This window comes from Daucus carota, chromosome 6, assembly GCF_001625215.2.
Source record: "Daucus carota subsp. sativus chromosome 6, DH1 v3.0, whole genome shotgun sequence".
NCBI lineage: Eukaryota > Viridiplantae > Streptophyta > Magnoliopsida > Apiales > Apiaceae > Daucus > Daucus carota.
In genome coordinates this window covers 348,692-371,750 of record NC_030386.2, presented here as the reverse complement: position 1 = coordinate 371,750, position 23,059 = coordinate 348,692, and the positions used below count along the sequence as shown (strand labels likewise).

The 23,059-nt window shown below is 34.8% G+C and overlaps 1 protein-coding gene across 1 annotated transcript; it reads left to right on the top strand.

Annotated features, from left to right (window-relative positions):
• The first annotated feature begins 11,884 nt into the window (after positions 1-11,884).
• Positions 11,885-14,563, top strand: LOC135147071 (uncharacterized). The gene is made up of 3 exons (XM_064079470.1): positions 11,885-12,896; positions 12,960-13,384; positions 13,931-14,563. The coding sequence occupies exons 1-3, from the start codon at positions 11,885-11,887 to the stop codon at positions 14,561-14,563; spliced, it is 2,070 nt and encodes a 689-aa protein (XP_063935540.1).
• The last annotated feature ends 8,496 nt before the right edge of the window (positions 14,564-23,059 follow it).

The following is a 23,059-nucleotide window of genomic DNA, read 5'->3' as shown; positions in this document are numbered from 1 at the left end:
TTAGTTGATCCATTCTCAATGTCTATAAATGTGCACCTCAGAACATCTCCAAGGTAAAATGATCATTAGCTATACTCATAATATAAAATTTTTGCTAAAGATGGAAGGCATGTGCTGGGGGGTTATGTATAATTGTGATTAGCTAATTATTATTATATAATATTTTAACTAATCAATTTATGTGATCTAGGATTTTAAAATATCTGTGCCGGTAATTTTGACTTTTTAATAATTATTAAAACACTACAAGAAACTAGTCCATCAACGACTAAAAATATCAGCGACCAAAATTTTGGTTGCTAATATCAAACAATAGTGACCACAGTCAGCAATTTTAGCTATCACTAATTTTTTGCGACCGATAGTGGTCGCTAAAAGTGCCACATCATCATCGTAACAGCGACCGATATTGGTTGCTAACTGTGGTCGCTAAAACTTTTCACCCAAAAAAATATTTTTGGCGCACCACATCTACGACTAGAATTATTAGCGACCAAATGCCATAGCAGAAAGCTCCACGTCACCATTTAACTACGGAAGTCGGTCGCAGAATATAGTTGCAGATGTAATTTTTTTAATTTTGTTAATTTCTTTTGATTTAGATGCTTTTTTTATTAATTATATCTTAATTAAATTCTCTTGAAATGATAAAAAAATAATATTCTTTTTTATATTATTAGTTATTATTTTTTGAAATTCCCTTTTTTAAATTGAAAATTAGATATTGTATATTATTTCAAATTAATTAATTATAAATTGAATATTTTTAGTAAATATAGTTTTTAACCTAAAAATAATTATTTTCTCAATATATCTTGCGTATGAATTTTCGCTACTTATAGATGATATATTATTACACTATAAATAGAAGATGCTATTGATAAAAGTATTTCGGTAATATTAGCCACAGTCTATGCAACTCAAGTCCTAAAATGCAATCTTCTAATCAAATTGCCCAATCTTAACAATCATCCTAATATGCAAAGTGCCCCTGTGGGCCACCTATCCAAAAGCAAATCAAACCTAAAATATCATCCTAATAACCAGTAGAACTTAATTAACTTAACTCCTAACATGTTGATTAAGTCATAAATTTGCATTCATGTTGCTTATGATTAAGTATATATGAATGTATGATTTATGTTGCTTATGATTAAGTATATATAAATTTATGAATTTATGATTAAGTCATAAATCATAAATTATCATAAATTTATAATATGTTTTTGAATTCATCATAAATTTTGGTTGATTATGATAATTATCATAAATTATCTTACGAATTTTGGTTGATTATGATTTATGAGATTATGAATTTGGATTAGTGGTTGCTGTTGAGCTTGGTACTTTTGAGTTGCAATAATGTTGATTCAGTAGTGGTTTTTGTGATTAAGTTATATTGCATCCCAACTAACATGTTAATTCAGTTGTTTCTAAAGTTGATTTAGTTGCTGATTTAGGATAATATCACGACCATAGTACAACATGGTGGTCAATGGAATGAAAATCAAAACTACATCAATTTTAAGGTTTGCGGATGGCTGATTCCAAGCAACTGCACTAATAATAACTTGCTAGGTCTTATTCTCAATGAGCTGATGTTGTCTCCAAAATCATCCACAACAAAAATCGTGTATCAAGTTAGAGATAATTATCCTCCATTTGATATTGCTAATGATTGTCAACTTATGTTTTATATTGAGTTGAAGAAAAGAGAGCCAGATTTTACAAGATATCCTCTGTGTTTGACAATTGGAGAAAGTAATGCCCAAGAACCTATTACGTCAACCAGGAGTGGAACAAGTGATTATGTGTGTATTGAAGCCGTGCAATCTGAAGATGCAACATCAAGTACACTTACTGAAATGGATGGCAAAATGGTTGCAAATTATATTGACTATGCAGAACTCATATCTGGTCAACTTGTGGATATCTCAAATGAGTTTGAAAATAATAGAGATGCAACTAATATTAAGAAGAAGTTTGTCATTAGCAACAAGCAACATGAACAGATTGAATTGGATCAAATATACAAAGACAGAGAAACACTGAAGATAGTTATGAGTCATTATGCAATTCGCAACAATTTTCAGTTTTATGTAAAAAAGTCTTGCCAGAAGGAGTATTTGGTTGCTTGCCTCGACAAAAACTGTAGCTAGATGATGCGAGCATCACGAAATGGACAAAAAGTCAGTTCATAATACGGAAGTTGGTTGACACTCACACTTGTGATCCAGAGTTGAGATTTAAGGATCAAAGGCAAGCCACTACAACCGTCATTGCAGACATCATAAAAAACAAATACACCAATATAAAAACAAAATACACAGTTGCGGATATAATAAGAGACATGAAGCATGATTATAAAGTGCAAGTGAAGTACGGAAAAGCTTGGAGATCCAAGGAAAAAGCGCAAGAAATTGTTAGAGGCAACGCAACCGGATCTTATGTGCAACTGGTGTCTTATTTGTATATGCTGCATCAAAAAAATCCTGGATCAATTGTTACTTTTCAAGTGGGAGACGATGGGTGTTTCTTATACGTCATTGTTGCATTGAATGCTTCAATGAAAGGATGGCCTCATTGCATATTGGTTGTCATTGTTGATGGTACCTTTCTAAAATCAGCTCATAGAGGTAAATTATTGGTGGCAGCAACTCAGGACGCAGGGGGTAAGATCTTTCCATTGGCATTCGCTGTAATCAATTCAGAAAATGATGGTTCTTGGGACTGGTTTTTTGACAAGTTTAGACATGCTTATGGATTGAGGGGAGACATGACTATAAATATATGATCATCATGAGAGCATAATAAAAGCTGTCAGCAAAGTGTATCCGGAGATACCGCATGGATTTTGCATCTTTCATCTCCTAAGCAACATTAAAAGCAAGTTCAAGAAGAACTCAAAAAAGATTAAAGAGTCTTTCTTCTCAGCGGCAAATGCATACACTATTAAAAAGTTTGAGTATCGCATGAGAGAACTTGATAAGGTTGACAGCAGAATAAGAACATTTTTGGAAGAAGTTGGGTATGACGAATGGGCAAGAGTTCATTCACCAAATAACAGGTACTCAAACTTAACATCCAACGTTGCTGAATCTTTAAATTCTGTAATCATAGCAATTCGAGAACTCTCAATTTCTACTATGCTAGAGAGTTTGCGTGCTTTGATCCAAAAATGGAGTTGGAGCAATAGAAATATAGCAAATACAACCTTAACAAGACTGAATAATAAGTTCGAAGTTATGTTGAAAGATAATTACCTATACTCCATTAATTTGATGGTAAGACTTTAAATTTTAGATTTTTTAAATATAATGAGTATTGAGAGGCACTGACTTATCTATTCATATGTTGTACAGGTGCATCCGACAAATGATGTTTTGTTTGAAGTTCACAATGGTGATAGAAAAGCTTATATTGGTTTGAGAACCTGCACATGCAATAGATTTCAACTGGACTAACTTCCTTATGGTCATGCAATTGATGTTTTACAAAAGGCTGATCATGATCCATATGATTATTGTTCACCATATTTCACAAAGGAAGCAATGATTCATGCATATGAAGAGACGGTGTTCCCTGTTGGTCACGAAGACATGTGGGAAGTACCTGAAAATTTCAAGTCAATAGCACTATATCCTCCACAAGGACGAGTAAAAGTGGGCAGACCAAAAAAAAAGAATATGCAAAGCTTCTTGGGAGATAAATGCAAAACAACGTGAACAAGTCAAATGCGGGAGTTGCAATCAGTGTGGACATAATAGGAGAACTTGTCGAAATCCTCCATTTAGAGTTGCTTGAATTAATTAGTTTACATTGATTGATTTTTCTCAAACAAAGAAAAAATTTTCGTTTTATAGTACACGGAATAGAACTACTAGTTTTATATATTTAAATTTGAGGTTAAGGTATCAAGTGACTTTCAGTTGCATTTGAAGTTGATTTCTGTTGCATATTAACATATATTGTCTATTAAACATCAGCAACACTGAATGATACACTGTATGCAACTAAACATGACAAATATTAAATTTGGACTAGTAGTTGCGATATATGTTGATTTACTTATAGCAGTTGCAATTGAGGTTTCTTTTGGTTGATGTCAAATATTTAACAACTTCATACCATGAGCGCTTTCGGGAGTCCTCAAGATATGTTTTCGGATTAAGAGCCCCTGCAGGGCCAATAATCCAAATGAATTTAAAAATATCATGCATTGGCATGATAATCCTTGTAAGACTGTATAAACCTACAATGCAATATTATTTGCAACTTAGTTCCCACTTATAGTTGTAAATTGTTAAAGTTGCTACTATTCAACTTAATAATTCAATATGCAACATCATATTCAACTTATTAAATAGATATACAACTTCATCTGCAACTTTAACAAATTATTATTTCAATATGCAACTTGCCAACCTAATATGCAACATATAATGAAACTCGGCAATATGATATAATTATGCAACTTAGTGCCCTGATATGCAAGTAACAACCAAATACAAACAAAATAATTCATAAACGAACCAAATCATAAGTTTTGAAACCATATCATTTACATAGTTCTTAATTCCATCATATCAAATCATGTTAAATCCCTAACCACTATTAACAAAGGCAAATCATTTCATAGATCTCGTCTTTCTCTTCTTTGTTGGTGTCTTTATCGCTTTCTCATCTCCTTTTTTGTCCTCTCCCTCACTTTCGTAGCCATAAATCTGCTTTGCCATGCCATATGAGTAAAAGAGAAAACCAAGTCTGCTTTTATGAGCGCCAATATCCAAGTCTCCTTGCGGAATTAACTTCTTATCAGCAAGATACTCAGCAAAAGAAACCATGTATATACCACTATCACTGTAGCAAATATAACATAATAATTATACAAATTCTAAAAAATTTAAAAAACTTAAAATAGTCATGCGACTTACATAGATGATGACTTAACGCAGTCATGATGCAATACTAGTCCAAGAGGATCAGCATCTGACTTTTTCAAATAAGCCTTGGATGAGAAATCAATATCATGACGTTCGTAGAAGCCAAAAATTTTCATATAGTAAGGCAGTAACTTGCAGAATGGACGCAGATATTTTACAAGAATCTCCTTCACGCCATCACCTTTTAAGGTGTTATACACATGAACTTCCCTATTTGCAAAACTAAGTCTTCCAAGAAGCCAATGTTTTTGCTCTCGAATGAATATAAGAAACAGGACATCAGCAACCAAAGCCCAATGAGTATTGTAACGAATGCCATCGCCCATCATAACTTTAGCAATCTCTTGCTTGATATTAATTGTAAAATTATTCTTCTTCACACATGCATCATACATGGTAAAAACTCTATTCTGAAAGGTGGAATCTGTTGAAAGAACTTCAAAGTTTTCCTTCACCTTCTTCCTTAAATGGTAAAAGAACACATCAACATGCTGCACAAAAGAATAAAAGGACATTTTATCATTATAAACTAGAAAATTATAGTACAATTTGAGCAATGCAACCTCATATTCAACAATCATTAAAACTTACAGAGTTCGTGAGACCTTTGCAACCGTACTCCAAAATATGAAAACAAGTTTTCTGGGATACCAAATCAACCCCTAAATTCAGAGCCGGGTCGATCTTGTCGTCTTCTTTTGAATAATATGTTGTCGTACTACAAAAATATAAAAGACATAAACATTAAAATCAACCTAAAACTCAATATACCATCATCTTGTATCCTGCATGACATAATGTATAATATATTGGTGCACTTAAATAATATCACAATAATTCAATAGGAAGAAAAGAAATAAGATGTTGCAACCTTAGCTGCCACCTCTCTATCAACTGCAGCAACTTGTACTGCAGCATCAGCAACCTTAACTACAGCATCTTCATTTGCAGCAACCTCTCTTGCAACCACATTTTGGAGCCAAGGGTCACATCATCTTCTATCCTGCATGACATAATGTATAACATAATCATGCACTTATATAATATGACAATAATTCAATAGGATCAAAAGAAATCAATAATGCAAACCTGATCAAATTCATTTGTAATTGGAGCATCTTATTCAGGAAAGCTAGCACGGCAAAATGATTCATTTATGGGATTGGACAAATCATTTCCAGTGTAATTATTATAAAAAAAAACATCATCATCATTTTCATTCTGCCTCCTAACCTGAGAAATTCAATTATTTTTGCATAAAATATCATCATTAGTAGAGTTTTTGAAACAAAAAAGACATTCCATATTAACATAAAGGATCAACTATATTGATTTAAAAAAGGTCACTGAAACTAAAAAACACGATACGTACTTCCGTCATGATAGTTTCTTGCAGGTTTAAGAAGACCGATAAAATATGAACGCATCTCAGTCATAGTTGTCTTCAAAGAATCAACCTCGGCAGTGAGATTATTATGATGAGTTTCAAACGTGCAAATTTTCCTCTGCATTTCAGCGAGAGACATGTTACCTTCAGGTGCATTTTCATGTGAAGAAGACAGCCTCAAAAGTGGGGTTGGAGGGTTGACAAAGTCATCATCGCTGTTGTCATTCCCTTGAACACTCCGTTGATTGGAAGTTGGAAACAATTCCTCCAACTTAAGTTCCTTGATCTCAGTTGCAGTAGCCGTTAAGTTTCTCAATCCCAGCTGCACAAATAAAAACAAATGAATAAAACATTATCTATATAATTATAACGAGAGGAAGGTAAATTTAGTAGTTATATCTCCTTTGCGCTCAATGACAGTGTGGTATAGACATCCTCAAACTTGACATTACCATCATTTGACAAGCTAAGCATACGTGGAATACATCCACTATTTGCAACAGAGTACTTTCTATTTAAATATAGGCAGCACTCGTAAAGAGCGTATGGAAAACGATTCAAACGATAATAATTTTCTTTGCAACTAGTTCTTGCATTGCATTTGAGTGACTCCAAGGTTGTCTTATAAACTTCCCTACCCCATGGAAACTGATCAAAAACTCCACTATCCAGCATATCAAGATCACTCCTAGGAATTACAGAATCACTACTGGAGCTAAGAAGAAAATGGTGAAGTACATACAATTTCGAAAACTTAATTGCATCCTCATCAGTTTTCCATTCTTTCTGAAAAAAGGACTGTTTCATGCGACTCTTGGTTATACTATTACCACCATGATAATATGACTTGACAAACTCATTCTCAGACCTCAAAAACCGTGTCTTATCTAAAGCACCAACGCAACCAAGACCGGTAATAAGCGCAAATTCATGTATGCTAAAACGAAGTTTTGTCCCAGCAATACCAAACCAGATTTCAAGAGGGTTTGGCTATTTCAACTGTCTAAGCAATAAATTGTGAATAAGTTGGTATTAGATTTTGAAAGGTCTTAAATCGGTGAAATTGCCAAAACAGGAAGCACGAAACTCAGCAAGCTACTTTATAGATAATGTTTCTACTAAATCACTAATTTGCTCATACTTGTTATTCGTGTGAAATTTTGCTGTCTCGTGCTCTTTAACAGGAATAACATATAGCATCCCCTGTAAAATACAAAACAGTGAATACAGATGTATAATCAACATCATTACTAGTTTGCGAGAAAAATGCAGTACCTTAGGAGGTGCAATCACATTATCTTAGACTTTTTCCCCTTTAACTTCGACTTTTTCATTGCAACTTCCTTCGGGCTCATCTTAGATTCCCCTTTGAAGCAGAAGCACACTTTGAAGGAGACCTAGACACCGAAGAGAACCTCGTATGCACCATTATAAACCTACAATGCCACAACACAAGCAACACAGTACTATAATTTGCAACATTACATGCAACTTAGTACACACATTGAGTCATAAATGTAACTTAATTAAAAGAGGCAAAATCCCAACAATTTTCAACACATATAAATCTCAACAATTACAATATACTTAAAGCATAAATTGTATTTATTCTTTTTGAACAAATTGTACAATATGTCTTTCTTATCTAGCATAAAACTATTGAGTTGCCCTAATTACATTGTTAATTGAAATAACTCCTAATTGATCTAAATGATCCATTACATGAAAACTAAATCTAGATCTAAATCCCTCAACCGAAGGTGTCAAAGTTTTCCAAAAAGTGAAATTGATCCAACATTTATGGATTCTTAGAGCTCTTCGCAGATTATTGTTAAAACGAATCTGGATTTCTATAATATCCAGATTCATGTTAAATGGCCTTTGTAGATCCCTTACTACTCTGAAATAAAGAGGGTTTGGAAAATCCCAAATAAAAATCCCACTCATGCACTGAGAAAGAGTCAAATCTTCAAGAGTTCTTTCATCCATTACTTTAAAGTGCCCTGCATATTAGCATTATAATGTTGATTCAACATTAGCCACATTCTGTGCAATTCAAGTCCTAAAATGCAACCTTCTAATCAAATTACTCAATCTTAACAATAATCCTAATATGCAAAGTGCCCCTGCGGGGCCACCTATCCAAAAGCAAATAAAACCTAGATTATAATCCCAACCAGTAGAACTTAATCAACTTAACTCTTAACATGTTGATTAAGTCAACTTAATCAACTCAACTCCTAACATGCAACCTCCTAATCAACTTAATCAATTTTAACTATCATCCAGGTATGCAATAAGTGCCCCTGCGGGGCCACCTATCCAAAAGCAAATCAAGCCTAAATTATCAGCCTCAACAGTAGAAATATATGCCTAAAATGCATGCAACTTCATCTGCAACTATCTACTTCTTGTACAAAATCAAACAGTACATGAAAAATCTACAAAGAATAATACTACATGATAAATCAAGAGCTTAGGAGTTTATAACATTCCATAACTAAAATATACAAAATTAAACACATATACATATTCAAATTCATTTAAATCCAACCACACAAATTATCATACGAAGAGCAACAATTATCAAAAACAAATGTATTTAGGATTTTAAAAACAAAAATCGAACAAATCGAACACAAACTTCACAACAGCTCAGGAGTGAGATTACAAAGCATCACCTGATTAAGCAACTGAACAGAGTGAAGAAGCTTCGCCGATGAAGAAGCTGATGAAGATGAGAGACGTTGTGAAGAAGAGAGACGTTGTGAAGAAGAGAGAGGTGCTCGAAGAAGACGCTCGAAGAAGAGACAGGTGCTCGAAGAAGATGTTGTCCAGACCAGTACTGCTAAGCCCAATACCCAACATATTTTTTAAAAAAATTCTCAACTGTATTGTATAAATGGTATTAAAAGCTTGTGGTTTTAAAAGAGGTAGTAAAAGTGAAAATTCTATTAATTGGGGTAGTAAAAACAGAAATAAGATTGAAAAAACCATATATAGAACAAATACCCTAGTTTTTAAAGTAATTTATTCCCATTGCTACAACTTATTATTTTACGGAATAAATTATTTTAATCTCTCAAAAAAAATTCCTTCAAAATTCAAAATACTTTATCTTCTGGGAAATATATTTCAAAATGTTTACTCAAGTCAAAATATTAGCCAAAGTTCTGTTCAAACTCGCAAATAGCTAATCGTATTCAAACCCGGAGACTGGTTTTTATCGTTTTAAATCCAAATAAAATACTTCTACTTGTTAGAATGACTTGAAACTTGATATGGATCATTTGAATAATGGTTTTGGTGCATAGTAAAATTTTCATAATTTTCTGAGAAGTTTGGTCCAGACACTATTTTTAGGGGCTGATTAGGATCTTTGACTGGACGTTTGACCAAGTCAACATCGACCAAAATTGACCAAAATTTTCAGATCACCATGTTCCAATATTCTATGATTTATTATATCTTTGGTGTAATTTATTGGAGGTTGCAAAAAATCGTCGCATTTAATAACGATACAAAGTTACGTTATTAATCAAATTCTCAAGAAGCATGTTTGTCTTTTAGTGAACAACTCAGCTGAGAATTCTCCCATAAAGTTTTTTGACTTATTCTACAAGTGGACAAATAACACAACAAAACCACAATCCACACATTTTCAATCTTCACCATTTATTTTCCTTTCATCTCAACCATTCATTCCACCCACTTCTCTCTGTAAATACCCACCTCCTACACACCAAATACTTCTATGCTAAGAGCCAAGAAAGTGCTGAGATTTAGAGAAGTTATCAAGAAATTCAAGTTTATACTCTCTCTAAAATATTTCTCCACCAAAACCTTCTCTCTCTCAAATATATATTCATACATTCAAGGTTTTGATCTACAAGCTTTCTTACACTAACTAAGCTCAACCACAACCACTTCCAAGCCTTTGTCAGGGCTGCCCAAGTAAGTTCCAAGTGCCAAAATCCGGCCGAACCTCCTGCGAACTTTTCCGGTCATCTCTCGTAAGTGGTTAGTACTTAGCTTCTTATTTGTGTCTTAACCGACCATTTTGTTTTAGAACTTTGTACTTAAATTCTCTTCATCTTACAAGTTCTTCTATAAGGTTCTCTAAAAGAGACCAAAAGATTCGGATTTGTTAAGATATAAAAGAGATATATCTTTCTCTTTCAAAGAGAACAAAGAAAGAACAAAGAAAGAACAAATATCCGTACTTGAAAAGAGGCATTTATTTTAACGAAAGTTTCAAGAGTACTTATCTCTTCAAGAGATTTATTTGACAAAGAGTCAAATTTGTGATAAAAGAATCATCGTCCTCCCATCTATCACCATAGTGTTGTGTGGGGAAAAAGATGCGACCAAAAAGATCTTTTATTCACAAAAGCTTCGAAAGAAAAAGTTTAGCAACACTATCATTGTTGTTATCAACTTGGCCAAACTCTAAAGAAGCAAAAGAAAGCTTATTCGATCCCAAACTAACCTAACTTCATTATCTCGGGAAATATATCGAATATTCCGAACTTTGTTCGTGAAAGCTTTCTTATATCCTCAACTTCCAAAAGTTTGTGTAAGAAGTTAAAAGAGAGGATATTTTTACAATCTCCGATATTTCCAATTATATCTCAGAAAGGAGTTTTGTAAAATAAGTATTCTTTGATCATAGAATTGATCGGAAAGAATACAAGTGAAGTCCTAAGCTATTAAGCTTATAGAGGAAAGACTTCTTTGATTACTCCCCAATTAACTTTTCTTGGAGTAATCACTCGTATGCTTGATCAAAAAGAATAGATCAAAAGAAATTATACTTAATTCACTCGACTTTAATATTCATAATTTAAATATTATTGTCACTCCCAAACTAGTACAGTAACATACTAGTTCAAAACTAATATGTTATAAACTGTTTGTTTTTCGTAGATATTGTATTCTAACTTTTGCAGTGAGGTGAGGTGAAGTGATTCTTGTTCTAAGACCCAAGTCTTAGACGTACTGAACGTGGAGTTAGTCGTCTTCGCACCGTGAAGAAAAGAAAAGATCCAAGACCTAAGACCTAAGATCCAAGACCGGCAAAAGCGTAGAAGTACAAAGACTACACCTAGGTTCTACACCGACTTTGAAGAAGGAACGAGGAGTTACGTTCTAAGATAAGTCACGTAGAGGTTGTAACGGGTAGTTACGAACCAAGATAAATATTTGTAACTATAGATTGTAAAGGCTTCTCCGCCGGCTATAAGGAGTACATCTTTCTTATAGTGAAAAATCTCGAGTCCGGAGAGGAGCTCGGGGATTGGACTAGTGGTGAGAGAATCTATTAGAGGTTGCTCCATCGCGAACCAGGATAAAATCAACCGTCATATTTGCTTTCTACTTCCGCACATATTATTGCTAAACAACACGGTAAAAAATATTTAAAACTTGGAAAATATTTTTAAAAGGGAATTATAATTTTTAAATTGGACACTAATCAATTCAACCCCCTCCCTTTCTAGCTTAATTTATGCCTTAATCAGGACCTAACAGAAATGAGCAAGTTAGAAAGAACAAAATGCAGTTGCTGATTCAACAATATGAGTCATTCCATTTCAAGGCTGGTGAAAATTTGAGTGACACATTTAACATATTTCAAAAGTTGGTAAATAGTCTAAAGCTTTATGGAAGAGTGTACCAGGTCAAGGATTCAAATTTGAAATTCTTAAGGGCTCTTCCTAAGGAATGGAAACCCATGACAGTCTATGTAAGAAACACTCAAGAATTTAAAGACTATACTCTTGAGAGACTGTATGGAACTTTGAAGACTTATGAGCTTGAAATGGAACAAGATGATGAGATTGAAAAGAATCAAAAGAAAGGGAACTCATTTGTGGCTCTAGTTGCATCTGGTGAAGTGTCAGTCAAGGACAAGGGAAAATCTCAAGTTAAAGAAATTGAGAAGTTGGTCAAAGAAGATAGCTCAGAATCAAGGAAAAGAAAAGCAAAAGTGAAAGAAGAAGCTGATTCTGGTGAGGAAAGTGATGGGATTGATGAGCATTTGGCCTTCTTGTCAAGGAGATTCTCTAAATTAAAATTCAAAAAGAATTTTAATTCAGCAAAGCCATTCAAGGGCAATCCCAAGTCTGACAAAAGCATGGTGGATATATCCAAATTTAAATGCTTCAACTGTGCGAATGCATGCCACTTTGCAAATGAATGCAGAAAGCCTAAAGCTGAGAAGAGGTCCAATGAAGGTGTGGATTACAAGAAGAAATATTATGAACTTCTCAAGCAAAAAGAAAGGGCATTCATTACAAAGGACGATAGGGCAGCTGGAGAAGATTCTGATGAGGAGGATGAGTTTGTCAATCTTGCTCTTATGGCCAACTCCACAGATCAAGAAGAGAACACTACAAATAGCAGTCAGGTATTTACCACTAACTTAGTTGAGTTAACTAAATATGAATGCAATGCTACTATCAATGAAATGTCTACAGAATTATATCAGTTGCATGTTTCTTTAAAATCTCTCACTAAGGAAAATAATAGGATCAAGGAAGCTAACACATTTCTAAGTGATAGAAACAGTGTGTTAGAGGCTCAATTTATTGAGTTTGAGAAATTGAAAATTGAGTGTTAAACATCCAAAGATGATATTTTGGTTGTTTTGAAAAGAGACGAAGCAATCAAGAAACAGCTTAACAAGGAACAAGAGATAATTGCCAGATGGAAATTTGGAAGAGATGTCTCTGCTAACATCATCAACATCAAAGGCAGAGAGACCTTTGTTGAGAATGAGTGGAAGAGAGACAAGAGAGTTTTTGAGATTTCAGATACCAGTTCAACTGATGAGAATATGGATAGTGATCATCCATTGAAAACAAAAAGTTCAACGGATGAAAGTTATCCGTTGAAAAACAACTCATTAGTTAACAAGAAAATTGTCAAGAAATTAAACAAGAAATATGGTCCTGTTAACAAGAATTTTGTTAAGGGGGAGAGTAATTCTTCTGATACTAATGAGAGTGTGAATAAAAATCACAATCCTAATAAAAAGCTTGAGAAGAAATTGGATGTCAGTGAGACTAAACCAGATGAGGCCTAAAAGAAAAGAGGCAATAGAAATGGTAAAATTGGAGTTAACAAACACACTAATTACACTCCCAATGCTAGTGCTCCTAAGAAAACTTGCAGTAAATGTGGTAGTGTTAATCATTTATCTGCCAATTGTAATATTGTGATTGCTCCTAATTTATACATGCCTATGTATATGCCATCTGTTTCAAACTTGCATTTATCTACTATGAACATGATTCCTGGTTTATTACGTCACAATCTATACTCTCAATCAAGCATGCCGTATATGTTCAATCCATATTTTAATACCTTTAACTTGCCTCAATTTCACTCAAGCATGCATGGTATGAACAATGTATGCATGCCTCAAATGCCTATCATTAAGAGTAATGTTGATATCCCAAATTCTCAACCAAAAACAAAGATTGAGCCATCTCAATCCAAGATGTTGAGACTGAGGGAAAAGTTGTTAAGACTAACAAATCTGGACCCAAAGTAATTTGGGTACCAAAATCAACTTGATCTGTTTTGATTATGTGTGCAGGGAAACAATAAGAAGAATTTGTGTTACTTAGATAGTGGATGCTCTAGGCATATGACTGGTGATTCTTCCCTGCTCACAAAGTTTGTAGAGAAAGCTGGCCCTAGCATTACCTTTGGAGATGACAGCAAAGGATATACTATGGGATATGGCTTGATAGCAAAAGAAAATGTCATCATTGATGAAGTTGCATTAGTGTCTGGTCTTGAGCATAATTTGCTTAGCATCAGTCAACTTTGTGACAAAGGTTTCAAAGTTAGTTTCACTCCTGCAACATGTGTTGTCACCAAGGGATATGACAACAATGTGGTTCTAGTTGGACATAGAAAAGGAAATGTGTATGTAGCTGACTTCAACTCTTTTAAATCTGATTCCATCACTTGTTTATTCAGCAAAGCAAGCTCAGATGACAGTTGGCTATGGCACAAAAGATTGTCTCATCTAAATTTCAAGCAAATAAATGAATTGGTTAAGAAAGATCTGGTTAGAGGAATTCCAAAGTTGGAATTTTCCGAAGATGGCATGTGTGGAGCATGTCAGCAAGGAAAGCAAAAGAGAAGCTCTTTCAAAAGCAAGGTTCTTTCATCTATTGTGAAGCCACTTCAATTTCTACATATGGATTTGTTTGGCAGTTAATATCATGTCCATTTCCAAAAAGAGATTTTATCTAGTGATTGTTGATGATTTTTCAAAGTTTACTCGGACTTTCTTCTTACACTCTAAGGATGAAGCTGGGAAAATCATTATCAATCACATCAAGGCATTAGACAACAATCCAAATGTCAATGTTGAAAGAATCAGAAGTGACAATGGAACTAAATTCAAGAATTCAGTGATGAGGGAATTTTGTGAAGAAAAGGGAATTACTCATGAGTTCTCTGCACCAAGAACTCCACAGCAAAATAGAGTAGTGGAAAGAAAGAACAGAACTTAGTACACGGGAATTTCTTGAAAATATCCTTGGGCAGTTTCTTTTGATATTTGCACATAAATAGGTCCCTATGGATATATGAATTTGGTCACGACCATATTTGGGGAGGTCGGGACTGAATCGGAGCAAATATAATGAAGTTCGATTTTTTGACGAATTCTCAAAGGGGTTAGTACACGGGAATTTCTTGAAAATATCTCCGGGCAGATTCTTTTGATATTTTCACATAAATGGGTTCCTATGGATATATGAATTTTGTCACGATCATATTTGGGGCAATCGAGACTGAATCGGAGCAGATATAATGAAGTTTGATTTTTTGACGAATTCTCAAAGGGGTTAGTTAGTACACGGGAATTTCATGAAAATTTCACCGGGCAAATATTTTTGATATTTTCACATAAATGGGTCCCTATGGATATATGAATTTGGTCACGACCATATTTGGGGCAGTCGGGACTAAATCGTAGCTGATATAATGAAGTTAGAGTTTTTAACTAATTCTCAAAAGGGTTAGTACACGGGAATTTCTTGAAAATATCCCCGTGCAGTTTCTTTTGATATCTTCACATAAATGGGTCCCTATGGATATATGAAATTGGTCAGGACCATATTTGGGGCAGTCAAGACTGAATCGAAGCAGATATAATGTAGTTCGAGTTTTGACGAATTCTCCAAGAGGTTAGTACACGGGAATTTCTTGAAAATATCACCGGGCAGATATTTTTTATATTTTCACATAAATGAATTCCTATGGATACATGAATTTTTTCACGACCATATTTGGGGCAATCGGGACAGAATCGGAGCAGATATAAACAAGTTCGAGTTTTTGACGAATTCTCAAAGGGGTTAGTACACAGGAATTTCATGAAAATATCACCGGGCAGATATTTTTGATATTTTCACATAAATGAGTTTCTATCGATATATGAAATTTATCAAGACCATATTTGGGGCAATCGGGACTGAATCGGATCTGATATAACGAAGTTCGAGTTTTTGACGAATTCTCAAAGGGGTTAGTACACGGGAATTTCATGAAAATTTCACCGGGAAAGTTTCTTTTGATATTTCCACATAAATAGGTCCCTATGGATATATGAATTTGGTCACGACCATATTTGGGGCAATCGGGACTGAATCGTAGCAGATATAATGAAGTTCGAGTTTTTAATGAATTCTCAAAGGGTACACGGGAATTTCATGAAAATTTCACCGGGAAGTTTCTTTTGATATGTCCACAGAAATAGGTCCATATGGATATATGAATTTGGTCACGACCATATTTGGGGCAATCGGGACTAAATCGTAGCAGATATAATGAAGTTCGAGTTTTTGACGAATTCTCAAAGGGGTGGTTAGTACACGGGAATTTCATGAAAATTTCACCGGGATGTTTTTTTGATATTTTCACATAAATTGGTCCCTATGGATATATGAATTTGGTCACGACCATATTTGGGGCAGTCAGAATTGAATCGTAGCAGATATAATGAAGTTCGAGTTTTTGACGAAATCTCAAAGGGGTTAGTACACGGGAATTTCATGAAAATTTCACCGGGATGTTTCTTTTGATATTTTCACATAAATTGGTCCCTATGGATATATGAATTTGGTCACGACCATATTTGGGGCAGTCGGGACTGAATCGTAGCAGATATAATGAAGTTCGAGTTTTTGACGAATTCTCAAAGGGGTTAGTACACGGGAATTTCTTGAAAATATCCCCGGGCAGTTTCTTTTGATATCTTCAAATAAATGGGTCCCTATGGATATATGAAATTGGTCACGACCATATTTGGGGCAGTCAGGACTGAATCGGAGCAGTTATAATGTAGTTCGAGTTTTGACGAATTCTCAAAGAGGTTAGTACATGGGAATTTCTTGAAAATATCATCGGGCAGATATTTTTGATATTTTCACACAAATGAGTTTCTATGAATATATAAATTTTGTCACGACCATATTTGGGGCAATCGGGACTGAATCGGAGCAGATATAATGAAGTTCGAGTTTTTGACGAATTCTCAAAGGGGTTAGTACACAGAAATTTCATGAAAATATCACCGGGCAGTTTTTTTTGATATTTTCACATAAATGGGTCCCTATGGATATATTAATTTGGTCACGACCATATTTGGAGCAGTCGGGACTGAATCGTAGCTGATATAATGAAGTTCGAGTTTTTAACTAATTCTCAAAAGGGTTAGTACACGGGAATTTCTTGAAAATATCCTTGGGCAGTTTCTTTTGATATTTGCACATAAATAGGTCCCTATGGATATATGAATTTGGTCACGACCATATTTGGGGAGGTCGGGACTGAATCGGAACAAATATAATGAAGTTCGATTTTTTGACGAATTCTCAAAGGGGTTAGTACACGGGAATTTCTTGAAAATATCTCCGGGCAGATTCTTTTGATATTTTCACATAAATGGGTTCCTATGGATATATGAATTTTGTCACGATCATATTTGGGGCAATCGAGACTGAATCGGAGCAGATATAATGAAGTTTGATTTTTTGACGAATTCTCAAAGGGGTTAGTACACGGGAATTTCATGAAAATTTCACCGGGATGTTTCTTTTGATATTTTCACATAAATTGGTCCCTATGGATAGTCAGGACTGAATCGGAGCAGTTATAATGTAGTTCGAGTTTTGACGAATTCTCAAAGAGGTTAGTACATGGGAATTTCTTGAAAATATCACCGGGCAGATATTTTTGATATTTTCACATAAATGAGTTTCTATGAATATATAAATTTTGTCACGACCATATTTGGGGCAATCGGGACTGAATCGGAGCAGATATAATGAAGTTCGAGTTTTTGACGAATTCTCAAAGGGGTTAGTACACAGAAATTTCATGAAAATTTCACCGGGCAGTTTTTTTTGATATTTTCACATAAATGGGTCCCTATGGATATATGAATTTTATCACGACCATATTTGGGACTGAATCAGATCAGATATAATGAAGTTCGAGTTTTTGACGAAATCTCAAAGGGGTTAGTACACGGGAATTTCATGAAAATTTCACCGGGATGTTTCTTTTGATATTTTCACATAAATTGGTCCCTATGGATAGTCAGGACTGAATCAGAGCAGTTATAATGTAGTTCGAGTTTTGACGAATTCTCAAAGAGGTTAGTACATGGGAATTTCTTGAAAATATCACCGGGCAGATATTTTTGATATTTTCACATAAATGAGTTTCTATGAATATATAAATTTTGTCACGACCATATTTGGGGCAATCGGGACTGAATCGGAGCAGATATAATGAAGTTCGAGTTTTTGACGAATTCTCAAAGGGGTTAGTACACAGAAATTTCATGAAAATTTCACCGGGCAGTTTTTTTTGATATTTTCACATAAATGGGTCCCTATGGATATATGAATTTGGTCACGACCATATTTGGGGCAGTCGGGACTGAATCGTAGCTGATATAATGAAGTTCGAGTTTTTACTAATTCTCAAAAGGGTTAGTACACGGGAATTTCTTGAAAATATCCTTGGGCAGTTTCTTTTGATATTTGCACATAAATAGGTCCCTATGGATATATGAATTTGGTCACGACCATATTTGGGGAGGTCGGGACTGAATCGGAACAAATATAATGAAGTTCGATTTTTTGACGAATTCTCAAAGGGGTTAGTACACGGGAATTTCTTGAAAATATCTTCTGGCAGATTCTTTTGATATTTTCACATAAATGGGTTCCTATGGATATATGAATTTTGTCACGATCATATTTGGGGCAATCGAGACTGAATCGGAGCAGATATAATGAAGTTTGATTTTTTGACGAATTCTCAAAGGGGTTAGTAGACGGGAATTTCATGAAAATTTCACCGGGCAAATATTTTTGATATTTTCACATAAATGGGTCCCTATGGATATATGAATTTGGTCACGACCATATTTGGGGCAGTCGGTACTGAATCGTAGCAGATATAATGAAGTTCGAGTTTTTGACGAATTCTCAAAGGGGAACGTACACAGGAATTTCTTGAAAATATCACCGGGCAGATATTTTTGATATTTTCACATAAATGAGTTCCTATGGATATATGAATTTTATCACGACCATATTTGGGGCATTGGGGACTGAATCAGATCAGATATAATGAAGTTCGAGTTTTTGACGAAATCTCAAAGGGGTTAGTACACGGGAATTTCATGAAAATTTCACCAGGATGTTTCTTTTGATATTTTCACATAAATTGGTCCCTATGGATAGTCAGGACTGAATCGGAGCAGTTATAATGTAGTTCGAGTTTTGACGAATTCTCAAAGAGGTTAGTACATGGGAATTTCTTGAAAATATCACCGGGCAGATATTTTTGATATTTTCACATAAATGAGTTTCTATGAATATATAAATTTTGTCACGACCATATTTGGGGCAATCGGGACTGAATCGGAGCAGATATAATGAAGTTCGAGTTTTTGACGAATTCTCAAAGGGGTTAGTACACAGAAATTTCATGAAAATTTCACCGGGCAGTTTTTTTTTGATATTTTCACATAAATGGGTCCCTATGGATCTATGAATTTGGTCACGACCATATTTGGAGCAGTCGGGACTGAATCGTAGCTGATATGATGAAGTTCGAGTTTTTAACAAATTCTCAAAAGGGTTAGTACACGAGAATTTCTTGAAAATTTCCTTTGGCAGTTTCTTTTGATATTTTCACATAAATAGGTCCCTATGGATATATGAATTTGGTCACGACCATATTTGGGGAGGTCGGGACTGAATCGGAGCAAATATAATGAAGTTCGATTTTTTGACGATTTCTCAAAGGGGTTAGGACACGGGATTTTTTTGAAAATATCTCCGGGCAGATTCTTTTTATATTTTCACATAAATGGGTTCCTATGGATATATGAATTTTGTCACGATCATATTTGGGGCAATCGAGACTGAATCGGAGCAGATATAATGAAGTTTGATTTTTTGACGAATTCTCAAAGGGGTTAGTACACGGGAATTTCATGAAAATTTCACCGGGCAAATATTTTTGATATTTTCACATAAATGGGTCCCTATGGATATATGAATTTGGTCACGACCATATTTGGGGCAGTCGGGACTGAATCGTAGCAGATATAATGAAGTTCGAGTTTTTGACAAATTCTCAAAGGAGTTAGTACACGGGAATGTCATGAAAATTTCACCGGGCAGTTTCTTTTGATATTTCCACAAAAGTAGGTCCCTATGGATATATGAATTTGGTCACGACCATATTTGGGGCAATCGGGACTGAATCGTAGCTGATATAATGAAGTTCGAGTTTTTAACGAATTCTCAAAGGGGTTAGTACACGGGAATTTCTTGAAAATATCCCTGGGCAGTTTCTTTTGATATTTCCACATAAATAGGTCCCTATGGATATATGAATTTGGTCACGACCATATTTGGGGAGGTCGGGACTGAATCGGAGCAAATATAATGAAGTTCAATTTTTTGACGATTTCTCAAAGGGGTTAGTACACGGGAATTTTTTGAAAATATCTCCGGGCAGATTCTTTGGATATTTTCTCATAAATGGGTTCCTATGGATATATGAATTTTGTCACGATCATATTTGGGGCAATCGAGACTGAATCGGAGCAGATATAATGAAGTTTGATTTTTTGACGAATTCTCAAAGGGGTTAGTACACGGGAATTTCATGAAAATTTCACCAGGCAAATATTTTTGATATTTTCACATAAATGGGTCCCTATGGATATATGAATTTGGTCACGACCATATTTGGGGCCGTCGGGACTGAATCAGATCAGATATAATGAAGTTCGAGTTTTTGACGAAATCTCAAAGGGGTTAGTACACGGGAATTTCATGAAAATTTCACCGGGATGTTTCTTTTGATATTTTCACATAAATTGGTCCCTATGGATAGTCAGGACTGAATCGGAGCAGTTATAATGTAGTTCGAGTTTTGACGAATTCTCAAAGAGGTTAGTACATGGGAATTTCTTGAAAATATCACCGGGCAGATATTTTTGATATTTTCACATAAATGAGTTTCTATGAATATATAAATTTTGTCACGACCATATTTGGGGCAATCGGGACTGAATCAAAGCAGATATAATGAAGTTCGAGTTTTTGACGAATTCTCAAAGGGGTTAGTACACAGAAATTTCATGAAAATTTCACCGGGCAGTTTTTTTTGATATTTTCACATAAATGGGTCCCTATGGATCTATGAATTTGGTCACGACCATATTTGGAGCAGTCGGGACTGAATCGTAGCTGATATGATGAAGTTCGAGTTTTTAACGAATTCTCAAAGGGGTTAGTACACGGGAATTTCTTGAAAATATCCCTGGGCAGTTTCTTTTGATATTTCCACATAAATAGGTCCCTATGGATATATGAATTTGGTCACGACCATATTTGGGGAGGTCGGGACTGAATCGGAGCAAATATAATGAAGTTCGATTTTTTGACGATTTCTCAAAAAGGGGTTAGTACACGGGAATTTTTTGAAAATATCTCCGGGCAGATTCTTTGGATATTTTCTCATAAATGGGTTCCTATGGATATATGAATTTTGTCACGATCATATTTGGGGCAATCGAGACTGAATCGGAGCAGATATAATGAAGTTTGATTTTTTGACGAATTCTCAAAGGGGTTAGTACACGGGAATTTCATGAAAATTTCACCAGGCAAATATTTTTGATATTTTCACATAAATGGGTCCCTATGGATATATGAATTTGGTCACGACCATATTTGGGGCAGTCGGGACTGAATCGTAGCAGATATAATGAAGTTCGAGTTTTTGACGAAATCTCAAAGGGGTTAGTACATGGGAATTTCATGAAAATTTCACTGGGATGTTTCTTTTGATATTTTCACATAAATTGGTCCCTATGGATATATGAATTTGGTCACGACCATATTTGGGGCAGTCGGGACTGAATCGTAGCAGATATAATGAAGTTCGAGTTTTTGACGAATTCTCAAAGGGGTTAGTACACGGGAATTTCTTGAAAATATCCCCGGGCAGTTTCTTTTGATATATTCACATAAATGGGTCCCTATGGATATATGAAATTGGTCACGACCATATTTGGGGCAGTCAGGACTGAATCGGAGCCGTTATAATGTAGTTCGAGTTTTGACGAATTCTCAAAGAGGTTAGTACATGGAAATTTCTTGAAAATATCACCGGGCAGATATTTTTGATATTTTCACATAAATGAGTTTCTATGAATATATAAATTTTGTCACGACCATATTTGGGGCAATCGGGACTGAATCGGAGCAGATATAATGAAGTTCGAGTTTTTGACGAATTCTCAAAGGGGTTAGTACACAGAAATTTCATGAAAGTTTCACCGGGAAGTTTTTTTTGATATTTTCACATAAATGGGTCCCTATGGATCTATGAATTTGGTCACGACCATATTTGGAGCAGTCGGGACTGAATCGTAGCTGATATGATGAAGTTCGAGTTTTTAACAAATTCTCAAAAGGGTTAGTACACGAGAATTTCTTGAAAATTTCCTTTGGCAGTTTCTTTTGATATTTTCACATAAATAGGTCCCTATGGATATATGAATTTGGTCACGACCATATTTGGGGAGGTCGGGACTGAATCGGAGCAAATATAATGAAATTCGATTTTTTGACGATTTCTCAAATACACGGGATTTTTTTGAAAATATCTCCGGGCAGATTCTTTTGATATTTTCACATAAATGGGTTCCTATGGATATATGAATTTTGTCACGATCATATTTGGGGCAATCGAGACTGAATCGGAGCAGATATAATGAAGTTTGATTTTTTGACGAATTCTCAAAGGGGTTAGTACACGGGAATTTCATGAAAATTTCACCGGGCAGTTTCTTTTGATATTTCCACAAAAGTAGGTCCCTATGGATATATGAATTTGGTCACGACCATATTTGGGGAGGTCGGGACTGAATCGTAGCTGATATAATGAAGTTCGAGTTTTTAACGAATTCTCAAAGGGGTTAGTACACGGGAATTTTTTGAAAATATCTCCGGGCAGATTCTTTGGATATTTTCTCATAAATGGGTTCCTATGGATATATGAATTTTGTCACGATCATATTTGGGGCAATCGAGACTGAATCGGAGCAGATATGATGAAGTTTGATTTTTTGACGAATTCTCAAAGGGGTTAGTACACGGGAATT

Coding starts and splice junctions, on each gene's coding strand:
- LOC135147071 (XM_064079470.1), top strand. CDS start 11,885: ATGCAGTTGCTGATTCAACAATATGAGTCATTCCATTTCAAGGCTGGT. Junction 12,897..12,959: donor ATTTCTAAGTGATAGAAACA/GTGTGTTAGAGG, acceptor AAACATCCAAAG/ATGATATTTTGGTTGTTTTG. Junction 13,385..13,930: donor AGCTTGAGAAGAAATTGGAT/GTCAGTGAGACT, acceptor TTATGTGTGCAG/GGAAACAATAAGAAGAATTT.